We start from the raw sequence: 22,414 nt of genomic DNA on the forward strand, positions 1-22,414 counted from the left end.
TTTGTTAGTTCATTAGCTCATTAATGATATATATTCAGGGAAACACAGCTCTGAAGCTTTAACCTAATGACATAGAAATTTGTTTTTTAGCAATTCTAGTAATATGCAAATAACTCGAGTCTTCGTCTTAACACATTTTATTACAATGCCGTTTATGTAAACAAGATGTGTCCGCGCGTGTATATATTCACGATTATCAAGTCCAGTTACCTTTAAAAATCCAATCGAATTTATTTTGGAAATAATTTTTACGAATACTGGTCAGGACAGATTCACTTATCCTGTGCAATTCTCTTTGGATGTAAGTTATTCCTAAGGTAAAGTGAATTTAATGTTAAGGAGTCATATGGCCTAATATTTGATGAAAATATAAAAGTAACAAATGTAAAATGAAAAAAAAAAAAAGTGGAGTAAGTGGAGTACATATGTCACTTTCAATTTCCAGGACGACACCGACGTGCAAGCGAGGATCTTGAACGTCAGTTTTTCAGCCAAGAGGCCCGACGTCCACGGGGAGGAATTCTATCAGCCGCAGTACCTCAGGGAGAGAGTCTACCTCCACCGCTCCAACCTCGCAAAGTTAGCCACCGTCCAGGTAAGGTTTCAATGAGGCCGTTGTTTCTCCTTTCTCTGGCTGGCTTCGAAGCTTCTGCCTTTTACAAGTGTGTGTGTGTGTGTGTTGTTTCTTTTTTTTCTTTTTTTTGCTTATTCATATGACAGCATTGTCTATATTTTCCTTTTTTCTGGGTTTTATTCATACGTTTGTCAAAAAATGTGCCTAGTTTTAAACATGGTAGGTTTACTTTCAGTATTATATTAGTCTGCTAAATTGTGTATATTTTTATACAACGTATAAATGGAAGGAGAATCTTGTGAACTAGTAATGTTATTTCAAGATTAATTTCATATTTTAGTGTTCATTCTTGTAGTAAATAGCATGACTGCTGTATGTAGCGTTTCAGTGTGACTTTTTTTCAGAAGTAAAAAGGGAATGAAATTGTTTTATTTCAATATAAAGATTATTGGGCGTAATGTGAACTTTCATATCATAACACAGTTACTTAATACTGAACCCAAGGACTACTATACTAAAATATCAATACTAATTTTTTCTTGTAGGTTCTGCCCTTCGACGACACCCTGTGTGTACGTGAACCTTGCCTGAACTTCGAGGAGTGCCTCAACGTGCTAAAATTTGGCAATGCCTCAGGTTTCATTTCCTCAGATACCATTCTATTCCGTCCTATCTATCCCGTCAACACTTTCGCTTGCAGATGCCCCAAGGTAAGAGGACAGATTTGAAAGTAGTCCTGTTGTAACGAATGAAGAGAGAAAACAGAAAGTGTTTGAAATTAGACTGGTAGCCTAACCGTGTAATGAGAGGGACTGAAGACCAGTCAGCCCTAAAATAGAGAGATAGACTGAGAACTGAAATTTGTCCCGTAACCTCGTAAAATGAGAGATTAACCCCTGTGACTGTGTGTATTTGTTGAGAGAAATGTAGATAGGTCTGTAACCATCACTGACAAAATGGTTGACATTTTCTCTGACTTAAAACAGGAAACATTTATTATTTATTTATACATTGCAGGGCTTTACTGGAATGAGAGAACACTATGAATGCGACACAGAAGTCAACCTCTGCTACAGCAGTCCCTGTGGAAGTCACGGCACCTGCATGAGAAGAGAGGGTGGCTACACCTGTGTCTGTTTACCTGGATACACAGGTTAGTTTTGTAAAGTTTATTGCAGTAGTTATGAATACTTCCTTAAAATGTATTATAATTTCACAACCAATTAATTTATGATTAGCTTCATGAGGTGAAATGTATACATTGAGGACATTCAAGAATTATATTAATGTATATCTGGCCTCTTTATTCTTGAAAAATGCACCCAAATTGTGAAGTTTTAAAATAACATTGTTAGAGTTCCTGATTCATCTGCATCATCAAGTTATGTCACACAAGTGTAGAATTTAGTGAAAGGAAAACCACGGCAGTGGTTTCTTCTGACATACTTGTGGTTGAGGCTTTGAGAACTCTTGACTGCTTGCTTGAGTTGAGGAATAAACCAAAGATTGATGTACTGAATCAGGTTAACTGTGTTGGAAGACTTCCCATACTGAAAATAATTAAGTAACTATGAGGAATACTGGAGTACTCAGAACACATTGAATTCTATCTTTTGTAAATGTATGGGCATCCCTGTATAAAGTTTAAAATGCGATATGATGAAGAGGTGCATAAAATTATTATGTATATGTATAGAAATTATGAACTAAATACCTTGAAAGACAAAAATTTTAAGTAGGAAACATCACCAGAAAATGAAGAAATATCACTGGTTCATGGGTAAAAGTACAAAAGAATGTCTGGACAAATAATTGTAAAGAATAGATAAAAAATGCAAAATAGCAAGAAAATATAAATAAAAAAATGGGCAAGTTATGTTGAAAGTGCAGTCAGCTGGTAACAGAACCTCCCAGACCACAAATGAAAAAATAAACAGAATGAGGACAGGAATCAAGGCATTTGATAAACATCCTTATTATATGTCAGTTATGTATAAGAGATTTCAGAATGTAATCCTTTTGTCTTGAGGGCTACCTGTGTCTATTTTATATTCTTCTTTGTTTCATTTCAGGCAAGAACTGTGAAGTAAACATGTTGAGTGGCTCATGTACAGAGGGGATTTGTAAGCATGGGAGCAAGTGCACAAGTATATCTACCAATGATGGAGGTGAAAGTGGTTTCACATGTACTAACTGTACACGAGCACTCTATTACACATCTACTTGCGAACTGAGGTCCCGGAGATTTTCTCAGGGTAATTTCCTTACCTTTCCAGCCCTCAAGCAGAGACACAGACTCCACTTGAAGATCAGGTATGTGCAAGGTTCTTTAAAAATACTTGATGGTACAGAAGTTTATCAAATTTTTTAGTTTGGGAATTACCTACTGATTCATTTGTAAGTCTTTGCGTCATCTCGTAATAGAATTTATAAGTAGAGAGGGAATACTTGCAGTTAGTTTTAAAGCTTTGAAAAATGCTTTTGCAAACTTCTTGTGACCGCTTATAGTTACTATCTAAGCTAATTTACAACAAAAATTTAAATTCTGCATTGGTCAAAGGGTTCAAACCACAAGGTCTAAGATTTTACCATTTTGCAGATTTGGTGTATTAAGGGGTTGGTTGATATTTGATGAAAAGCAACGAAGAAATTGTAAATTTGGGAATTTTAAGAATTGAGTGCCTTGGGCCCTAACTTTAGTAAAGATGCAGAGGCAAGAATGTTATGGAAAAACAAAGATTTTAGAAAAGAATTTTATTTATATTTTCATTTGGAATCTTAATAGTATATGAATGTTTTCATTTAAAAATAATCCCCATTCTGTTGTACTGAGCAAATATAATATATTTTAATAATTTTAGATAATAATTATATAAAATCTCTATAAACAAAATTAATTGTTAGTATTGTTACAGCCTCAGTATTAGACCAAAGTATATAAGTTACTTTTCACAAAGTAAGAAATACATATTAACCACATGTTACTAAACCCTTTCAGTTACTTAGAATGATACATTTAGGGTAATTTTATACTGTACTGTAATTTATACTTTATGCATTAATCCCTTACAGTTTTGCAACAAGAGATCTAAATGGTTTGTTGCTGTACAATGGAAGGTACAATGAGAAACATGACTTTCTGGCCCTAGAAGTGATTGATGGGTCTGTAACATTTTCATTTAGTCTTGGTACAAGTACCACTCGTGTTAGTGCTTCAATACCTGGAGGAGTGTCAGATGGCGAGTGGCACACAGTTTCTGTGGATTATTACAACAGGGTAAGTAACATTACTAATCACTCAAACTATTTTTTTCTCTCATCAAATATACTAAAAAAATTATTTTGGCTCTTCTGTATACAGTATATTTATTTTTATCACGTTATGTTATTCTTTAAGCAGATAGCACATAAGCAGTAAACTATGACTCACGAATTTACAATCTCTGCTACACAGAGTGCAACGATTAGCTTGGACAACTGTGATGTTGCACTTGCTGTTCGCTTTGGTGATAAGATTGGAGATTATTACTGTGCAAACACTGTGGCAGCAATTCTAGATGCCAGGTAAGTGATATCAAGCAATACTTTAAGAGAGGATAATGTTGATATTTTGAAAGGTATGCCTTCAGTCATTATTTTGTATATTTAACAGCAACAAGTGTGTCCATAGGTTTTTTTTTTTTTATCAATGTTGGACAAAAATTGGAATAATACTTTTTGTAGAATGTTGCCTGTAATGTTTGCTGCTTTTATTTAAAAAGTAAAATCAAATTTATAAAGATTTGTCCATCATTGTTTTGGCTCTAGGTAAGAAATTTTATACACAGCTCATTGTAAACAAAGCATTTACTCTTATTAGATATATGTGGTGTTGGTAATCAAAGATGATATATTATGATACAAAATTTTTTTTTCTAAAACTGTATAATGCTGTTAGGAGCATTATTGGATATTTGGTTTTCAATCTTATATACACCCTAAACTCTATTTTAGTCATTAAATTATTAGAGATTTTCATTTTGATTTTCATATGCTAGGTTGTGACTCAGAGTTTTTGGTCTCATATGTTTAGGTACAGTATAGCTAACACAAATAGGGAATTGAAGAGAATTTGGGAGTGTACTTATTTATAATTTTAACTGGTTTAACTAATTTTTGAACATTACAGATGTGCCATTTTAACCGAGTCATGTCATCGTTTTCTTGATGTTACTGGTCCTCTGCAAGTAGGAGGATTACCTTCTCTACCAACTACTTACCAAGTGCAGCAGCATCACTTCCACGGCTGCATATCGGATCTTTATATTGATCATAAATTTATTGATCTTAATTCGTAAGTTATCGCTTTTTACTGTTCAGTATGCAACCTCAGTTTATAAATTTAACTTTATTGACTGATACCATTTGTCTTGCTGTACTATAAGTCTCAACACTTCCCTTTGGTTGTTATTCAGAATAATGTTATGATTTGTCTATTTTTTTTGCATTAATTGCCTCAAAAACTGTTTTGTTTTCAGACATGTTGCTGATAATGGCACATACCCAGGCTGCCCCGAGAAAAATAGTTTCTGTCGTTCCCATCCATGCAAAAATGGGGGAACATGCAGGGAAACCTTTGGCACATATATTTGTGACTGCCCAGTAGGATATGGCGAGAAAAACTGTGGTCAAGGTAGGCATTGAATGGTCCATGTTGTAGTTCCATGGCAAAAACTTATGTTTACACGCTATGTAGTTTATGTTTACAAATCAGTGATGAGAATATAGTAAGCAGAATGTAAACTGGTGATTATACTGTATTCTCATCTTTGATTTTTACATGCATTACTCAATGATTGTTAACCATTTGCCATTTTTTTTTCAGAAATAGAGATTGTGAAGCAGTTTACTGGAGAAGGCTTCTTGCTGTTTAGCCCTCAGTTACAAAAAATCAAGTTGCCATGGTTCAACAGCCTTTCTTTCAGAACTAGGGAACAGTTTGGTTTGCTTATGATGACAAATGTTGGTCAGAAGAACTCCAAGAGCATAATAGAAGTAAGTGAACAATAGTCTTTTACTGGAAGAAAAAGGGATTATTTAAGACTACTATTAATCCCCAGAAAATTGGTTGTACATTATATACAGTATACTGTATATTGTATATACTGTATGTATATGTAGTGTGTTGAATATAATGAAGTTACGTACGATAAGAATTATGAACATTCTTGAGTGTATAGGTCGTAGATGAAGTCAGATTTACTCTTATATTTATATAAAGTTGTGTGTGAAGAACTTAAACCTTACTTATTTTCAATCCATTTTACATGGAGAGCACAGGATATATTAACTTTTTCAAGCACAATTTGACACTTTCATTCAACTGTTTTACAGCTAGTTGATGGCTTCATCCAGTATCGTTATGAAAACACAACGATTAAGATGACTGACTCTAGAGTGGATGACGGTCTGTGGCACAACATAGAGGTGAAATGGATGGCTGGTGAAGTGTGGCTTAATCTAGATTTTGGAGACCATGAAATCACTGAGAAAGTAGATGAATATGTGGCTGGTCTTCTGACTGGTGAAGTATCTGTCGGAGGGGTTCAGCCATCTGACCCGGCAAAAGTGATTGGCTTCAAAGGATGTGTGAAGGTTCGTTGGAAGCATAGGTGTCTTCATTTATGTTATTTTTGCAAATTAGTCCTTACAGATAAAAAAAAAAAAGCTTGAAATGGGGACTCCAGTTGATTACTTTAACATACAGTTAGCATTTTTTTTTTTTTTTTGCAAAAGAAAATGGTATTTCTCATTCAGGCCATTCAGTAAACTGCAATGTTACTTTAGTTGAGTACTGTATATATATTTTTCTATTTTCAAGAATTTTAGTAGAGTAATTGAAAATTTTCAAGTATATTTGTGAAATTTGAGCTTATTGTTATTTTTACTTCTTCACCATATTAGGATGCCAGGGTGGGGATCACTAAAAATGCATGGCTTCGTCCAACGCACGAGAGTGGGGTGCGGGATGGATGTACTGCCTCAGATCCTTGCACATCACGTCCATGTCCTCTCAACTCTGCTTGCATCAACACATGGCAAGGTTATGAATGCAAGTGCAACAAAGGTTACTATGGTGATAAGTGCAGTGATGTATGTAACTTGAATCCTTGCAGCCATAATGCTACTTGTATTCATGATATCCACTCGCCTAAGGGGTACCGCTGTGAATGCCCAACGTATGAGTTTTCAGGTATGATACCATATGCATTGTATTTATTTTTACTGTAGTGCAATTCAGTAAATTCTATTAATATGAGTTCTTTGATAATATAAGATTTGGTAGCGGTTTAGAATTTCAAGCATCTTTTATATAGAAAGTTCATTCATACATGCCTATTTTATTATTTAGAAAGTTCATTCATATACAAGTATGTTAATATAAATTACCCTTGTTGTTTAGGGGAATATTGTGAAGTGGTACTAGACCAGCCATGTCCAACAAACTGGTGGGGTTATCCAGTTTGTGGGCCCTGCGACTGTGAGATAGATAAAGGATATGATGGAGATTGTAACAAGACATCTGGAGAATGTCGCTGCAAGGTAATGCGTAAAGGAATTTGACAACAATAATATTATTAAAAGCTGTCATTTACGATTTTAACTCTTGCATTTCTTATATGCTCACACCAAGTTTATTTCCACTATATTCACAGTTTACAGTGGTATGTGTACCAGAAAATGTTAGTTGTCAGCACCATATATAATAATTTTAATTTATTCCTACCTACTAATATATGCTGCATAATGTTAACTTCCTCATATTTTTCTCTATATATAAATTACAGGAAAATCATTATCAGCCAAAAGCTACTGATACCTGCTTTGACTGTGACTGTTATTCTATGGGATCCTTTGGAGGTTCTTGTGATGTTTTCACTGGACAGTGCAGGTGCCGACCTGGGGTCATTGGACGAAGATGTGATCAGTGCGCAAATCCTTTTGCTCAGGTCACCATAAAAGGTTGTGAAAGTACGTATTAAAATGGTATAGTACTGTAGTATTTTGTGTGTGTAATGATGTAGATGTAACAGAGCTTTTATAATTATGTTCATGTATTTTGTAATATAAAATTAAGATGTTAACCAAAAATTTTTTTCAGTTGTGTATGATGGTTGCCCAAAGAACTTTGCTGAGATGATATGGTGGGAGCAAACTGCATTTGATGGTACCACAGTGCAGCAGTGCCCTATTGGTGCACAGGGCCAGGCTTCACGGTCCTGTCATAAAGAAATTGGCTGGGGACCTCCAGATATGTTTAATTGTGTTTCTGATACATTCATTGAACTGAGGGATTTGGTAAGTATTTGAGATGACATGAGTTTACCACTTAAGAATAAAAGTACAGTGCAAGGATGAACTTAATAAGCTGTGAGATCATTATTTTTTCACCGGGGAGTTATGTACCAATATTGTAATATTTTGTGTTAGTGTGTTACAAGATCACTTGAGGTTTAGTGTTATTACAGTTTTTAGAGTTAGAAGTATATCTTTATTCTAATCATTCATCCTCTTTTCAGTAAGCTCATACAACTAATTCAGAATGTTTTAATTTTTTTTTATAGCTTGAGAGCTTGGAGAGTAATGAATTGGAAATTACAACATACCTTGCTGTCAAGATCTCAGAAGACTTGAACTATGCTTGTTCTGTAACACCAGCAATGTGGGGCTCTGATATTCTTATTGCCTCTCGACTTCTCATTGTACTTTTGGAGTATGAAACTCGCCAAGAAGGTTTGAACTTAACTCATCGTCAGGATCGCCATTATGTTCAGGTATGTAATGATTAGTTAGTCAGTTAGGCTTTTATTGAGCTTGAAAGGACATTTTCCTAATTTTTATGGGAAATAAGTTACAGACTATACTGAATATGCTTTCCATTGCATCAGAAGTGAATAACTGTTGCCTCTTACAGAATTTGGTTGAATCCGCTTCAGTGATATTACAGCCTGTTTATGCCCCTCATTGGCAACGTATAAATGGTGTAGAAGGATTTGGTGCAGATTCACTCTTAACAAAAATGGACGAATATGTAGCTACTCTTGCTGCCAGTCAGGGAGACACCTACACAACTCCATTTGAAATTCCTACAACACATGTTGGTAAGTAAATTTCTTCTTGATTATAATAAATATTAATATAATATAGTGATTAAATTTAAATGTGTTAATTTCTTCATTTTTTAGTGCACTCACATCTTGGTGCTTACTCATTAATAACAGCTTTATTATAAATTTTATATATAGTATTTTATAGATGGCAAGGTATAATAATTAATCAACTCTTTCAGTGTTTGGCATGGATACAGTGTCTGCCGACGAACTATATGGATACAGTAGATCCGATTTTGTTGTTGGACACGATGATCGAGTAGATCACATCATCATACCAGAATCTTCATCTCTGGTTGACAAACAGTATCCTGGTCAGGGAAAGGCCTCTGTTATCATTCCTAAATACAATAACTACTTGAAAAATCAACAGATTTGGGTTCATGATACAAATATTCGCATTCCATTATCAGTTGTTGGCATACCAGATGTTAAAACAGGTAGGTTCATTTTATCTGCAAGTTTTATTTAGTTTTATCATCAAGTTAATTATGATTAGTATGGTTGTCCACTTCAAAATATCCTAGAAGAATTTTTACAGTAATCGACTATGATACTGTAATGTGTTCATGAGTGTTTTACCATTAGGATATTAGATTTTTTTTTGCAAAATTATGATTTGTTTTGCTTCACTATTTGAAGTATTATTAGTGGACTGCTTCATGAATTGGACAGTGCTTAACATAAATTGAGATTTTGTGTGCAATTTGTTTAAATATATGTATTAACATACACCGTATGTTTATTTGCAGATGAGACTTCAACCAGTGGTACATTAGGTAGTACAAGGGCCGTTGTCAGCTATGTCATATTTCGATCTTTGGGAACTCTTCTCCCTGAGACTTACAGCGCAGATGTAGAACAAAGATGGGGAGTAGGATTAGCTGTTAGATCACCTGTCTTTACAGTAGCTGTTCATACTTCACACAATGGCCTAATACAGGAAAAATTGGGAGTTCAAGTACGGCTAAGGTTCAGGCTGGGTCATGTAGGAAGAAGGGCAAATCCTCAGTGTGTAACTTGGATAACAAACGAGAAAAAGTAAGTTGTGTGAAAGTCTTCATGTGACATACAGTTGTAATGTAGGTTGCTTCATGGTGGCATATATGTAGGCATTTCTGACTTAAAAACAATGACGTTGAGTCACAGTCATGAAATTCTAATTTATTTCATTTATACCTCAAAAAACAGTGAAGGACTTTGGACACGGGATGGATGTTTCACAAGTGGACCAGAGCCTGGATTTGGAGAATATGCCAATGATACATTCATAAATTGTACTTGTAATCATCTTTCAAGTTTTGCTGTTATTTTGAATGATGCTGAAGCAGAGGTTAGTATGTAGAGAATGTCTGCGAAACAGCACAAACTCTTCTTTATACTTGTCATTAAAATGATTTAATTGAAAAATATATGTGAAAGATATAATTTTATCTTTGTGATATTGCATGTAGAATAAGTATTTTATACTTTTTGCAAATATATAGGCTAAATAGGGAACATTTGACATTTGAAATTTAACTTTAAAAGGTTCAGAAAGTAGATATTGGATGTTGTTAACCGACTGACAAATCAAACAAGATACGTTCCAGGGTGAAATTTTAATAGTGTTTCCTCTTTTTCAGTTCTTGGCTGAACCATCCATTGCAGAGGATGTAACCACTTACACTGGTCTCATCTTGTCTCTTGTCTTGCTTCTCCTTGCATTCATTGCTTTCTGTCTTCTGAGAGGTGCTCAGACAAACTCTAACACTATTCACAAGAACCTCACAGCTTGCTTGTTCCTTGTACAACTGCTCTTCCTAACTGCGCTCAAACTAAGACATTTCTTGGTCCAGCAAGAGGTAAGGAAAATTGTTTGTTTGCATTTATGTGTATTGTGGTTACATTCTAGTTTCAAGAATGTCTAGCATGTCTGTGGTAATAATGTACAGTTTTGAAAATCATATTTAATAGAAAAAATGTTTATGCCTAATGCTGTTTGTTTTGTTTTTCAGTTCCCTTGTAAACTAGTAGCTATAGGCCTCCACTACTTTTGGCTCTGCGTTTTCACCTGGCTTTTGATTGAAGGAGTTCACTTGTACCGAATGCTGACAGAAATGAGGGATGTGAACCACGGACAAATGAGATTCTACTACTCTTGTGGTTATGGTCTCCCTGCTATTATTGTTGGTTTATCAGTTGGAGTCAGAGCTGATCAGTATGGCAATTACTTCTTGTAAGCACACTCGAGTTTCTAACAATTTTGCTGTTGTTTTTATTATTAGTCCCATATACTTGTCAGACATAGGTACTGTGCGTTTTTGATGAACTTTTTCTCTACATGTGTATTAAAATTTATACTAAAATTTTTTGTCTTAACAAATCAGTGAAAATTAACATAAAGCTTAACATGCCATCTCTCCAATCTTTCTGCAGCTGTTGGTTGTCAATCTACGAAAGTGTTGTATGGGCCTTGGTTGGTCCTATATGCGCCATTGTGATCATCATTCTGCTTGTGTTTGTTTTAGCCATTAGAGCATCACTTACCCTTAAAGGTCACATTGAAGGTTTTGGAAACTTAAGGTAAAGGAAGAAGGCTTTTCATATAAAAAACCCTGTACAGTATTATATTATTTTACTCCAATAAATTTTACAGTCAACCATTTATAATATATATTAAATATATTTGCATAAAGTAATTTCTTGCATTTGCTGAATTATGTAAACAAAAGAATTATTTTTCAAATATTCAGCCATACATCCTGTGGACTGAGCAGATTCTTTTAAGATTAAAGCAGTGTTATGTATCTTTTACAGTTTCCTGATCCTCATAAATTTTCTTATCATTATGTTTTTGGTTTTTCACAGAACATTACTATGGCTGGGCATCCTGTTCCTACCGTTACTTGGAGCTACATGGGTTCTAGCCGTCTTATCAGTCTCTGAAGACTTGGAAATTCTACATTACTTCTTCTCTGTGTTTTCTCTACTGACCGCTGTTTTCATTCTTGTTGGTTACTGTCTGCTCAATACTCGTGTACGAGATTCCCTGTACTTCATGTTCTTGGCTTGCACTGGAAGAAAGGTTCCATATCAAGAATCTCTTAGTGTCACAAGAACTTCTGTAGCATCTGTAAGTAATTAGAAGAGTTTGAAAAAATGCATCATTGTACAGTGCTCCAACATCTGTTAAATAAATTTTCCACAAAGTTAAATTATTTAAGATGTACATTCTTTTAATTTTTGAAATATTACTGGTGAAAATGCCATAAAATCTAACCCATGTGTAATTTTACAGAGATCTGCTCTTACCTACAATGATGATTTTAACATACTGCGACGGAATATTGGGATCTCCACTGCCAGCACAACATCTCGTTCAACTTGTAAAACCTCAAGTTCACCCTACAGTCGTAGTGATGGATTAGCTGCTGGGGGAAGGGTGCCTTCATCAAGTACTCCTAGCAATTACAATTCGAACACAGACATAAATTCTCATTCAGTCAAATCTCCTTATGCCTACAATGATTCTACAACATTCCATCGTAAGAATGGTAAGGACTCTGATAGCAAATTAGTTTACTTAAATTTTTTATATGTGATACATGATGTTTAAATCCCTTAAATTGAAGCTTAAATTTAAAGTGCAGGTTAGTTTAGGTTAGGAACTACATGGAACTGCTGTTAGTTGTGAAGATATCTAGAAAATATTCAAGTGCAGCATAAAATGTAGGGTCTTTATTACTTCTCAGAAAGTCAGGTCCCCAAGTATCTGTTAAGTTGAAGTGCTGCTGTAATTGATTTTATTTAAAAACACCGTATATTATAGTTACCTATGTGAATAATGGGTTATTTTCTGTAGGTGCAGCAGGACGATCAGCAAAGCGACGAGAAAGTGAAAGTGAAAGTGAACTGAGTCTCGATCACCGTTCCCTTGACCTGGCCTCGTCCCACTCAAGTGATGAAGATGACACTACTACGCATAACGGTACTCTCAGAGTCAATGAGAGAAGAACTAATCCACCCCCAGGTATGAAGATACAACAAAGACAATTAGCCTGTACAGTATTAAATTTTACTCATTCTATGTTATGAATCACATGCTAATATAAATGCTGAACTTCAGATGATACAGGTGAACTTCAGATATCTAAATTTTAATCATTTGACTACAGTTCATAAATGAAAAGTTTACAATAAATACATTATTTACAAACAATCTTAAAATAGAATCACTAAGATATATGATACTGATAATGGCATACATGTAACACATTGTTTGTCTTTGGTGAAGAAGTGCCCCCAAAGCCATCCAGTTACCTACCCAATATATATGATCTGGACACAACTGCTGAAGCCCTTCCTCCTCCACCTCCTGGAATGTTGGGAGGTTCTGGACCAGTTGGAGCAACAGGATCTCCCTTGTTGCACAATATTCGTCCAATATATGCCACCCACTGGTCTTCTCAGCTTCCACCTGCATATCCAGGCATTTACAAAGGTAGAACCCATATTTCTACAGTATTATTACATTCTTTGTTGTTATCATGGCTGACAGTTATTTAAAGAAAATGACAGGTTTATGCTGTTTGTTAAAGAAGGCATAACTGAGAAGATATTTGAATAGTTATGCCTGTCACAGTGCCATTATATGATGGGAAACACTCATGATACAGAGTGCTTGGGTAATTACTCTCTTTATCAAGGTAGTCATACTAATTACCATGGGGAAGTTTGTAATCAACTGCTATCCTTTCTAATTTTCATGTTCTTTGTTTTCTACGTAGAACATTTTTACAGGTATTCTCACACATACAACTTTGCTCAGGAATGCTGAAGCTGGGAATTGTGTTTGTTCAATGGGCTACAGTGATTTACTGTGATACCTTCTTAAGTAATATGTGTTTGTAGAAAAATTCCATTTTAAATTAAAATTCATCATTCATCGCCTATAGCATGGTGACCCATACCTTAGTGATGTGATATGCTCCTTCATTTCATAACTTGTCTTAAACAGAATTAGCCTTTTTGTTTTTAACCATAGTCACAATGCTTAATTCCATAAGCTCAGACTGTATATTTAAGAGGCATAAGTTAGGAACTGAGAAGTACTGTTACTTGTTTTGGTAAGTTATAAGGCTGGACAGTGATACTTATTCTTGCTAGATATAGCTGTAATGGTTTTGGGTACATTTTGCTTTCCAGAACACAATGTTCAGTCGCCACTGTGGGCAAGTGAACGGCTGTCTACAACAACAGCATCAGATAATGAAATGCCAGAGAAAGCTGATAATTTAAGAGTAGAAAGTAGGCCAACATTAACAAGATATATGGACCAAGTAAGTAAAGAAGTCTTGGAATACCTGTTGTCGTTTCTTTACCTGATAAATTTTGTTGGCTGGGCCTACAAAACTTCTGATTTGATTATAAAATACTTTGTTGTTGAATGCCTTGTTTTCTTCATGATATTGTAGTTATTAAAAAACTGATAAAAATTCCAACATTTAAAAATTTCTCACACAAAATAAATGCATTATTTGTATTGACCAGGTGTATTGTTAAACATATTTAGAGCAATGGGATTTTTATTCTTATTGATTGTAATACTGTACCATTTATGGTAAGAAAACCAAGCTTCTGATGAAACCCAGCATTTTCAATAATTTTCTTTTTATTGCAGGCACGTAGATATTCTCCAGCAGAAAATCAATTTGGAACATACTCGCCATCAACAAAAAGGTATTCTCCAGATGCTAAGAAATTCTCCACTTTAGACTCGAGAAGGTATTCACCAGATTCCAGACGGTATTCCCCGAACACATCTCAAATGCGTGAAAGTCCATACTCTCATGAGGGAAAAAGAATATCTCCAGAAAACTTAGTTGTGAGAACTGAGTCAAGAGCAAGTCGGACCAGTGTTGATAGTGTAGAAAGGCGTCGATATTCACCGCCTACCCACCATGAACAGCAGGGTACCAATACACCACAAAGTCAAAAGCGATTTCTTCATAATTTAGCGGAGGGTAAGAGAAGCTTCTGTAGAAAAGTTTAAATATCCAGTTGGTAATGGCTTTTCAAAATATTTTGTTTTTCTGTTTGACCTAAATCATTATTTTGAAGGATTAAGATAGAAAGATAGACTGCTTCTTTTTTAGCTGTAAGAGTGAGGAGATAGTGGCATTACCTTATCATGTCTTTCTCGTATCCCTTTTATCGCTTATCTCTCTTCTTCCACAGACCCTAGTCCTGAAGCACTTCCAGCACCAATAATGAGTAACTTAGGTGGTGATAACAGAACAGAAGTTAACAACTTAAATATACCTCCATCTGACCCCCCACCGCCATCACCTCCACCAACCCTCCCAGCTGCCCTCCTTGCAACACATAAAGTTCCAGCAATTACATTAGGGATATCAGACTCAGAGTAAGTAATTAATATTCATTATTGCACAATACAGTAGTTTTCTTTAGTCAGTCACTGGGTCTTATTTTCAAAATCACACCACAAGTTCTCAGAGATAGCTATTCTTATCTTTCATAAATTTCCCTTTATAAACACACTTGTTGTTACCATTGTAACTTAAAGAGAAAGTTTACAGTACACAGTACCTTTGTAATATATCAAGTATGTAAGAGCTATTTCACTTTCACATGAAGTAAAATTTTCTGGTTTCTGGTTTCAAGTTTATAGAATAGAGGAATTTTATTTTCTTGTTTTTGTTTTTTATGTTTTACTTTTCTCATAATTGTAGCTTTCTTAATCTATTTTACTATAACAAATGTCGAAGTACAGTGCTGTATTTTGAATTCTTTCTCCTTAACCATATGGTACACTCAAGTCTGTGTTTAAAGGTGAAAATTATATGTATCCCGAAAGCTTGTAGAAAAACTGGATTTCTGCTGTCATGCATACTCTCGCTGTTTATATTTCTAAGCCTCAAAATGACTGAAGTGTAGTGTGTCATGTTTAGATAGGAATCTGTTCAAATGCAACTTATGTCTATAAAAAAGTCTAATATGGGTTGTTTTATCAATGGGAATATCATCTGTGTCATATTAGGATATACACTTTTAAGAGTAAAGTACTTTGCTTATCTTTTGAAATGCTTTAGTCAGAAACTTCTACTTAGGTTTATTGCATGACACTGTTTGTGAGTGTATAAGTAATCTATTAGTAAAATTATTATAAGGTATGCATAGGCACATAAAAGGAGGGGAACCATATATTGCATACCACTCCATATGTTTGGAATTGTGGAAGAAACCACTTCACCACTATTTCTTGTACCCACTGTAGTTCTAAACATAGGCAGTGGCACATCTGGTTTTCCTCCTTTCATGCTTTCTGTAGCCAGATAAAGTGTTGGCCTTGTGTTTCAAATTACCTAAGAATCTAATGAGGATGTAATTATTACAACTGTGAGATCTAATTAATCCTTGTTTTGCATCTAGTTTCTATATCTGTATGAAACCAAAACTGGTTTTTAAAATCCTGATTAACTTTGGAAGCAAAAAGCATGTTCCTTTCACCTCAAGAATTTTATAAATTAGGATTATTGATAATTAAATGTCATTAAGTGTGGGAGATCACTAAAAGATTATTAGTATGAAAAACTGTTAATGGTTGATGCTCCTAGTATTTCATAAATTACTGAGGACAACCCAGAACCGTAGGGAATACTATATGCATGATACTTAAACTGATCACAGCAGCCTTTTTGTTATTTTTTTTTCTTGAGTATTATTATATAATTTTCATTCAGGTGAGATTTACACTTTCATTGCATACTGAGAATTGTTTGATATGTTTCTCAACTCAGGTTGTAAGAATGTGCTGCTAAACGTGAGGCTCCACCTGGGCTGATGGAAATTTAAAAAACTTGATATAGCATCTCATTTGTGCATGATTAATCATGCTGAATTATGTACTAGGTGGAACTTGACTACCAAGGTACATTTTTTCCATATCCACATAAATTGATACATTCCACTTTATAAGAAGTGTATCAATCATATGATCTACCTCAGCCCCCTTTAGCTTTGGTTTTTCATCAAATTGAAACACTGTCAATATACTGTTCACCAAAAGTTTAAATGCAAGCCCCACCTAAGGCATAGTAATGTACTCATATTTGATGCTTGATTACCATGAATTAAGGATGGATTATTTTAAGTTGCAATGCACTGCAGTTTTCCCAAGGGTACGCTTTTATTAAATGGATAATCTGAACAGTGGAGTAAGAAAAAAGTTTCATGAACTTCTGAAGCTCAGAATATTTATTTGCAGTTGGCCTTTTTCTAGACTGAATGTCTGAACTTTCTGGGTAACTAAAGTGATTTTGAAAATAAAACTCAAAATTTTTAATACAATAATTAATTCAAGTACAACTTTGGATGCATTATATAAATCAAAGTTTTTAACTTTTTAAATAGAAAATGTTTTATTACAGACTATTATACCCACTCCTTTTTAGTGTTTTAAATCAAAACTGGCTAAATTGGTTCTGGTTAAAAAAGGTACAAAGTCCAGGGCCATTTCAGAGATACAACACTCATTTATATAGAGAACTTCTCTTAGTAAAACCCTTAAAATGATATATATTATAATTTTCTAAATTTTGAAGTGTTCTTTTTATTGTACTTTGAATAATTTTACAGTGATTACTTAATTCTTTGCTTTTACTGCTACCTTTAGGGAAGATTAAGGTAATTAAAGGTGATACAGGAACCACCTTCATAAAAGGTTTACTCTCCTAGAAATTCTACACAATAGTATGTGATTACATTTAAAGTTTTTGACATTGACAGAAAAATATTTTTGTGAATGCAATGCTCTGGCTTTTTGATGATAAATAAAATATCTCTGTAGATAATAATGAATAGTCTGTACATATAACGGGCATGTTCATTTGTAGAGTTTCATAATTTAAGAATAAGTTTTATAGATTCCTCTTCAGGATTGTACTTTCCACCAAATAGAAGATTGAATTCAAGCATATCATAAAATTATGTTCCAGAACAAAGGTAGAAATCTTGAAGCTGAGTAAGACATTTGTTTTACTGCAGATATATTCTAAGTAGTTAAAAAATTATGAGGTCTATTATCTTTTGACATATGGCATTTATTTAGACAATTTCTCTTCTTAAGTGAGAAGTCAATGCTGTATGTTTTATTAGGATTGGTATACTTTTGTATGCAATTCAACCCTTTCTTTAGCAGAGCCATTTTCCCACGAGGTCTCAGTTATCAGAATCATTGAGCATTTTCCAGAGTATATTGTTAACTTTAGCTATGAATTTATTTATTCTTCTTTATGCCATGCAAATGGATTTATTGCACAGTGTATTTGACCAGCTTTTATGCTTTGTTTTTGACCAGCTTTTATGCTTGTAGTACCACAACCTAAGTTTGTCAGACTTTATTATTTTAGGATTTGATCCATTCTGAATCAATTTTATGAGCACAAGAGCTCTTCAGTTTTATATTCTGTGGGACATCCGTTCTGCTCTCATTTCCCTCTTGGCCATGCACTCAGGGTGGCTTGGGCCTTACTGAAGCCACTGCTCTTGCTCCTTTGGCTGTTTTCACTTTTCCTTGGGCCCCATGAAATTACCAATAAATATGACCAGAGCTAGCCCATTTGGTATGAGTCAACCTAACCATTACCACAGTAATTGCTTCCTGGGTATAAAGCATTGTTATCGGGTTAATTTGCCATGCCTTTGACTCCTTCTTGCTCCTTCAGGTTTCAGTTTCATGTAAACCCCTTGTTCTGTCAGTGTCATTGTTCTTTTTACATGAGTCAAAGGACTGCAAAGTTAATGAAGTTATCTTTCACTACATTCCTTGCAGCTTTTATTATGGTCTACTGACTGAAGACCATAATCACTGAGCACTTTTCCACAGAAAGAAAATACTACTTCTCAAGGGTTGTTATTGGTCTTCTGTAGTCTGTACTTACTAGCTAAAATCCAGTTTCTTTCTCTTCAGCTCCATTAATGTTATATCAAAGATTTTTTGTAGGTTCTTAATTGGATTACAAAATGTAACCATCTGCCTCTTGTCTCTGTGTAGCTGGACATCTAAATTTTGCTTCAGGTGTTAAGAAACCATTCAAGTAGAATAGGTCTTGGCTCCAGCCATTCAACATCCTTCTTCTGTGTCATAAAGACTTTTTGCAGACAGCTTCTCAGTAATGCCTGAGATATCAGTTAATCAGTAAATTCCATAATTGTTGAATCCAGTTTCTTCAAACACGTTTTGCATTCTCCCCATCTCATGCATTTTCAAACCTCATGAACTAATACATCTTGGGACTTGCATCTGCCCAGATGTCATTCCCATTGGTGAGCTTCAGAACATCCCTTTCTTCCTTGAATGTTGTTTTATGATGAAATATTAATTGAGGAATGGTACAAAATAATTTAGCATTCTTGTTCCTGCAGCAATTCTTACTTTTCAAAGTAAATTTGTTTTTAGAGGTTTATGAGGGGTCAGGAGTATGCCACTTCCTTCTCCACTCTGAGCTGTCACCCTCTTATGTTCAGCTTGCAGCCTTTTTGGGTTGTGTTAAGAAGAAATCTCACCTTTCCTCATTACCTGAAATAATAACTTTGGATCTGTTAACAGAAAAAATTCAAAACATACTTCAAGATTTTTTCCCTTCCACACTACCAAATGGTATACTGTACATAATGATAGAAGAAACAACTTTGTAATGTGAGGTGAAACATATGAGAAATTAAAGACACCAGCTACAAATCACCAATATTTTTCACTGATTTTGTCTAAGAGACCTTGGGGGAGAATGTCTACAGTTAGAGTTATGGTTTGCATTTACAGTTTCATATAACTCATAATCTTTGATACAGTTTTACACTGCAGGTTAGGAGTTACTCATATATGAAGTTTAAAAAGCTACTCTGTAATAAATATATAAAATATGTAATGCAGTATTTGATTGATTTTCTGGAGAGCTACAGTATAAACCTCAAATTTTTATTTAATATCACTCTTTTTCATTAAGTTTATAACAGAAAACAACAGTGCACACTACATGTAGTATATTCAAGAACATAAACATGATGTTCACAGGAAAACAAAATATTATTCAAATTTGATTTTTTATATTACTAAAACAAAATATTATTTGAATTTGATTTTTTATACTACTATCTTAAAGCAGTAGTACTTACAAGCTGAGTAGCAATAATTCTGACAACACCAAGATTACTTACACACTTCACTAGCACCTAAATTCAAGCACACTGCATTTTCATAACAGCAATCAGTTTCTCAAAAATTAACAATAAAAGTGTATAGTGACAATTCTTAGATACTGTAATTGAGGGTGAAATGTTAGAACAACACTTGTAATGAACTTGCCTTTCAACCGAGCAATGGCATGGTGAGACAATTTTCTCAGGAAAGAAACTGCTTCACACATTGCTACTTTAGTTTAAGCAGCTGTTTGGCATTGTTTGTCTCCTTTTTGTGGACCTTCAGGCAAAGGGAAATTAAAACTTGCAGTTTGAATGGCTACAGTAATAAAAAAAATTTCTGAAGGGATATGCAACACTTTTACTCACATCATTATAAGAAGCAGAGTGGCTCATAAAAAAGTTAATTACAGTATGCAGTGAGTAATGTTTTAATGCGATAACTGAACGTTTATTCATACAGGAATACAAACCATCATATAGGAGTGCCTTCAGTGGGCTGAAAACTGGTCAAAACTTGGTGAAAAGGTCATTAACTAGATGATTAAAAGGTGGAGATGGGGGATGAGCAGGGGAGTGTCCCTCACTCACCACCCATTGCCTCCACTTTTCTTTCGGCCACTCTGAAAAAAGGGACATGCTGCTGAACTCCCTGTTACCGACTGGTTGAAAGACTTGGATTGCATGAATATTCCTCATTTTTTCTATTCTTTGGTGTGCTTATTCTTGTGTTGCTGAATTTTCAGTCTCATTTTTTATTTAAGGATAAAAAATTAGTTGCATCCCTATGAGGGATATGGTCCCTTATGGATGGTTCATGACATCCATAACAATGGACCCTCGTATTTATGTGCTTCTTGCAGGGGAGGACTTCTTCAAAGGGTTCCCCCTGCAAGAAATATATAATATGGGATTCACTTTGTGGGGTTTATGTCTGGGAAGAAGGGGAAGAGGGACCAGAAGTGTTTGCCAGCTTCATTGCTGGGTAATACTTCCCTGGTGGCACCACCAAACTCATCTAGCTCCTTCTTAACCCTATCTTCCACTCCTTTTTCCTTTGTAAGTGTTTCTGTCTCAAAGGGAAGTAACACTATGCCAAAGCATAAATCTGACCATGCCCTGTCGTGAGAATGTTGCCCTTGGAAGATTCAGACTTTGACACTGATGCTCCTGGTTCTCACGCGTATATGTCATTGCTGCAGTATCTCAGAAAATATAGCCATCTCCACCTGTTAACCACCTGATTAACTACCTTATTACCAAGTTTCAAATGGTTCCCAGCTCATACTGAAAGATACTTCTATGTAAAAGGCTGTGGTTTGCATACCTAAGAAAAATACAAATTGTTATCAAAAATTTGTTTTATATTGTCTTGACTTTTTCATAACTGTGCGAGCATGTTCCATTTTATTGTAGATCTTTATGGTAATGAATAAAAACTTTATGTTGTGATGGACATGGTTTAGAAAAACTGTACATCACATCTTATAAGGGAAAGTTGGAAAACTTGAGAAAACCCTTCAATTACAACAGTTCCATCCAAACACTTGGTTTCAAAACTTAGATTGACATCATGTAAGGAAAGGAATACCTATGGCTAATATGATTTAACCACAGCGCTGACTCTTAAATCAAGTTAGCCATACAGCAGCTTGTCTCCTATAAAAGGGTCACTGAACTGTGTTTTCATAAAAGGAAGCTCTCATTTCACACAGTGATGCTACTCTATGTATACTTTGGAAAGAGAAGAGATAAAGAGTAAAAACCTGGAACACATTTTTATGCAGTTAAATTCAGTCTGCTATAAGGCAATAATAATTTCATACTTTGCTGTTGTAGTATTGCAACTTCACCCTTTTTTGTACACTAGTTTATATATTTTCAAGTTGTAGGTACATACATAATTTGTTCGGTATTCGTCCTCAGCATGATTTTGTATAATACTAAAATGTACTGCACAAATGGTATAGTATACAGGCAGTAGAAAATAATAGTTACATCATAGAACATAATGTAGAAGATCTTTGTAGTTTAGGAAAAAAAAGACAAATTTTCAAGATAAGCTGCATTTTTCTTAGATATTCAAACCTGAAGTCTTTTAATGGATACCTTCAGCAATGGTGTAGTAGCTGAAACTTGGCAGTAAGGTTTTCAAATCAGGTGGCAGCCAGAGTGAAAATTGTGACTAACAACTCACATGCTTATCTGCACAGCATCAGTATTCCTTTGGTAGTAGGGCAGTTGAGGGGTGATTAGAGGTGGGATTATGATAAAAGACTTGAGGTTTTTATATTGTGAACAAATACAAATTAACTTACAGTTTGCCATTTGTTTCTACAAGGATGCATCCCTAGCCTTTTAATGGAAATGTTAAGTAACTTGCCAGCATCTGACTCAACCAGTGAGAATAAGTTGTATGGCTGTTAGAAGATAGATAAAGGGAAAGAGCACCATTCTGTGTTGTAAACCATGGACGCAATGTTATTTT

The 22,414-nt window shown here is 34.7% G+C and overlaps 1 protein-coding gene and 1 long non-coding RNA gene across 3 annotated transcripts in view; one reads left to right on the forward strand and one right to left on the reverse strand.

Annotated features, from left to right (window-relative positions):
* stan (Protocadherin-like wing polarity protein stan) overlaps positions 1-22,414 on the forward strand; it is a 519,872-nt gene that overhangs the window by 494,348 nt on the left and 3,110 nt on the right. Inside the window, exons 4-32 of one of the 2 annotated variants that reach the window (XM_067086095.1) lie at positions 446-595; positions 1,120-1,284; positions 1,592-1,727; positions 2,647-2,887; positions 3,647-3,851; positions 4,029-4,138; positions 4,743-4,907; positions 5,092-5,246; positions 5,439-5,608; positions 5,948-6,208; positions 6,518-6,806; positions 7,017-7,156; positions 7,402-7,585; positions 7,716-7,912; positions 8,179-8,388; positions 8,529-8,715; positions 8,904-9,164; positions 9,477-9,765; positions 9,916-10,057; positions 10,350-10,568; positions 10,722-10,942; positions 11,143-11,289; positions 11,575-11,839; positions 12,005-12,260; positions 12,569-12,736; positions 13,001-13,207; positions 13,912-14,045; positions 14,387-14,729; positions 14,944-15,130. In XM_067086095.1, the coding sequence (XP_066942196.1) occupies positions 446-595; positions 1,120-1,284; positions 1,592-1,727; positions 2,647-2,887; positions 3,647-3,851; positions 4,029-4,138; positions 4,743-4,907; positions 5,092-5,246; positions 5,439-5,608; positions 5,948-6,208; positions 6,518-6,806; positions 7,017-7,156; positions 7,402-7,585; positions 7,716-7,912; positions 8,179-8,388; positions 8,529-8,715; positions 8,904-9,164; positions 9,477-9,765; positions 9,916-10,057; positions 10,350-10,568; positions 10,722-10,942; positions 11,143-11,289; positions 11,575-11,839; positions 12,005-12,260; positions 12,569-12,736; positions 13,001-13,207; positions 13,912-14,045; positions 14,387-14,729; positions 14,944-15,130 (5,804 nt within the window). The remainder of the gene's footprint in view (positions 1-445; positions 596-1,119; positions 1,285-1,591; positions 1,728-2,646; positions 2,888-3,646; positions 3,852-4,028; positions 4,139-4,742; positions 4,908-5,091; positions 5,247-5,438; positions 5,609-5,947; positions 6,209-6,517; positions 6,807-7,016; positions 7,157-7,401; positions 7,586-7,715; positions 7,913-8,178; positions 8,389-8,528; positions 8,716-8,903; positions 9,165-9,476; positions 9,766-9,915; positions 10,058-10,349; positions 10,569-10,721; positions 10,943-11,142; positions 11,290-11,574; positions 11,840-12,004; positions 12,261-12,568; positions 12,737-13,000; positions 13,208-13,911; positions 14,046-14,386; positions 14,730-14,943; positions 15,131-22,414) is intronic. The other variant, XM_067086096.1, reaches the window with a different exon arrangement.
* The window catches only part of LOC136828247 (uncharacterized), a 71,990-nt gene continuing 66,640 nt past the window's right edge, over positions 17,065-22,414 (reverse strand). Inside the window, exon 3 of the long non-coding RNA XR_010849968.1 lies at positions 17,065-19,306. This is a non-coding gene — a long non-coding RNA (uncharacterized lncRNA). The remainder of the gene's footprint in view (positions 19,307-22,414) is intronic.

Source organism: Macrobrachium rosenbergii, chromosome 42, assembly GCF_040412425.1.
Source record: "Macrobrachium rosenbergii isolate ZJJX-2024 chromosome 42, ASM4041242v1, whole genome shotgun sequence".
Taxonomy (NCBI): domain Eukaryota; kingdom Metazoa; phylum Arthropoda; class Malacostraca; order Decapoda; family Palaemonidae; genus Macrobrachium; species Macrobrachium rosenbergii.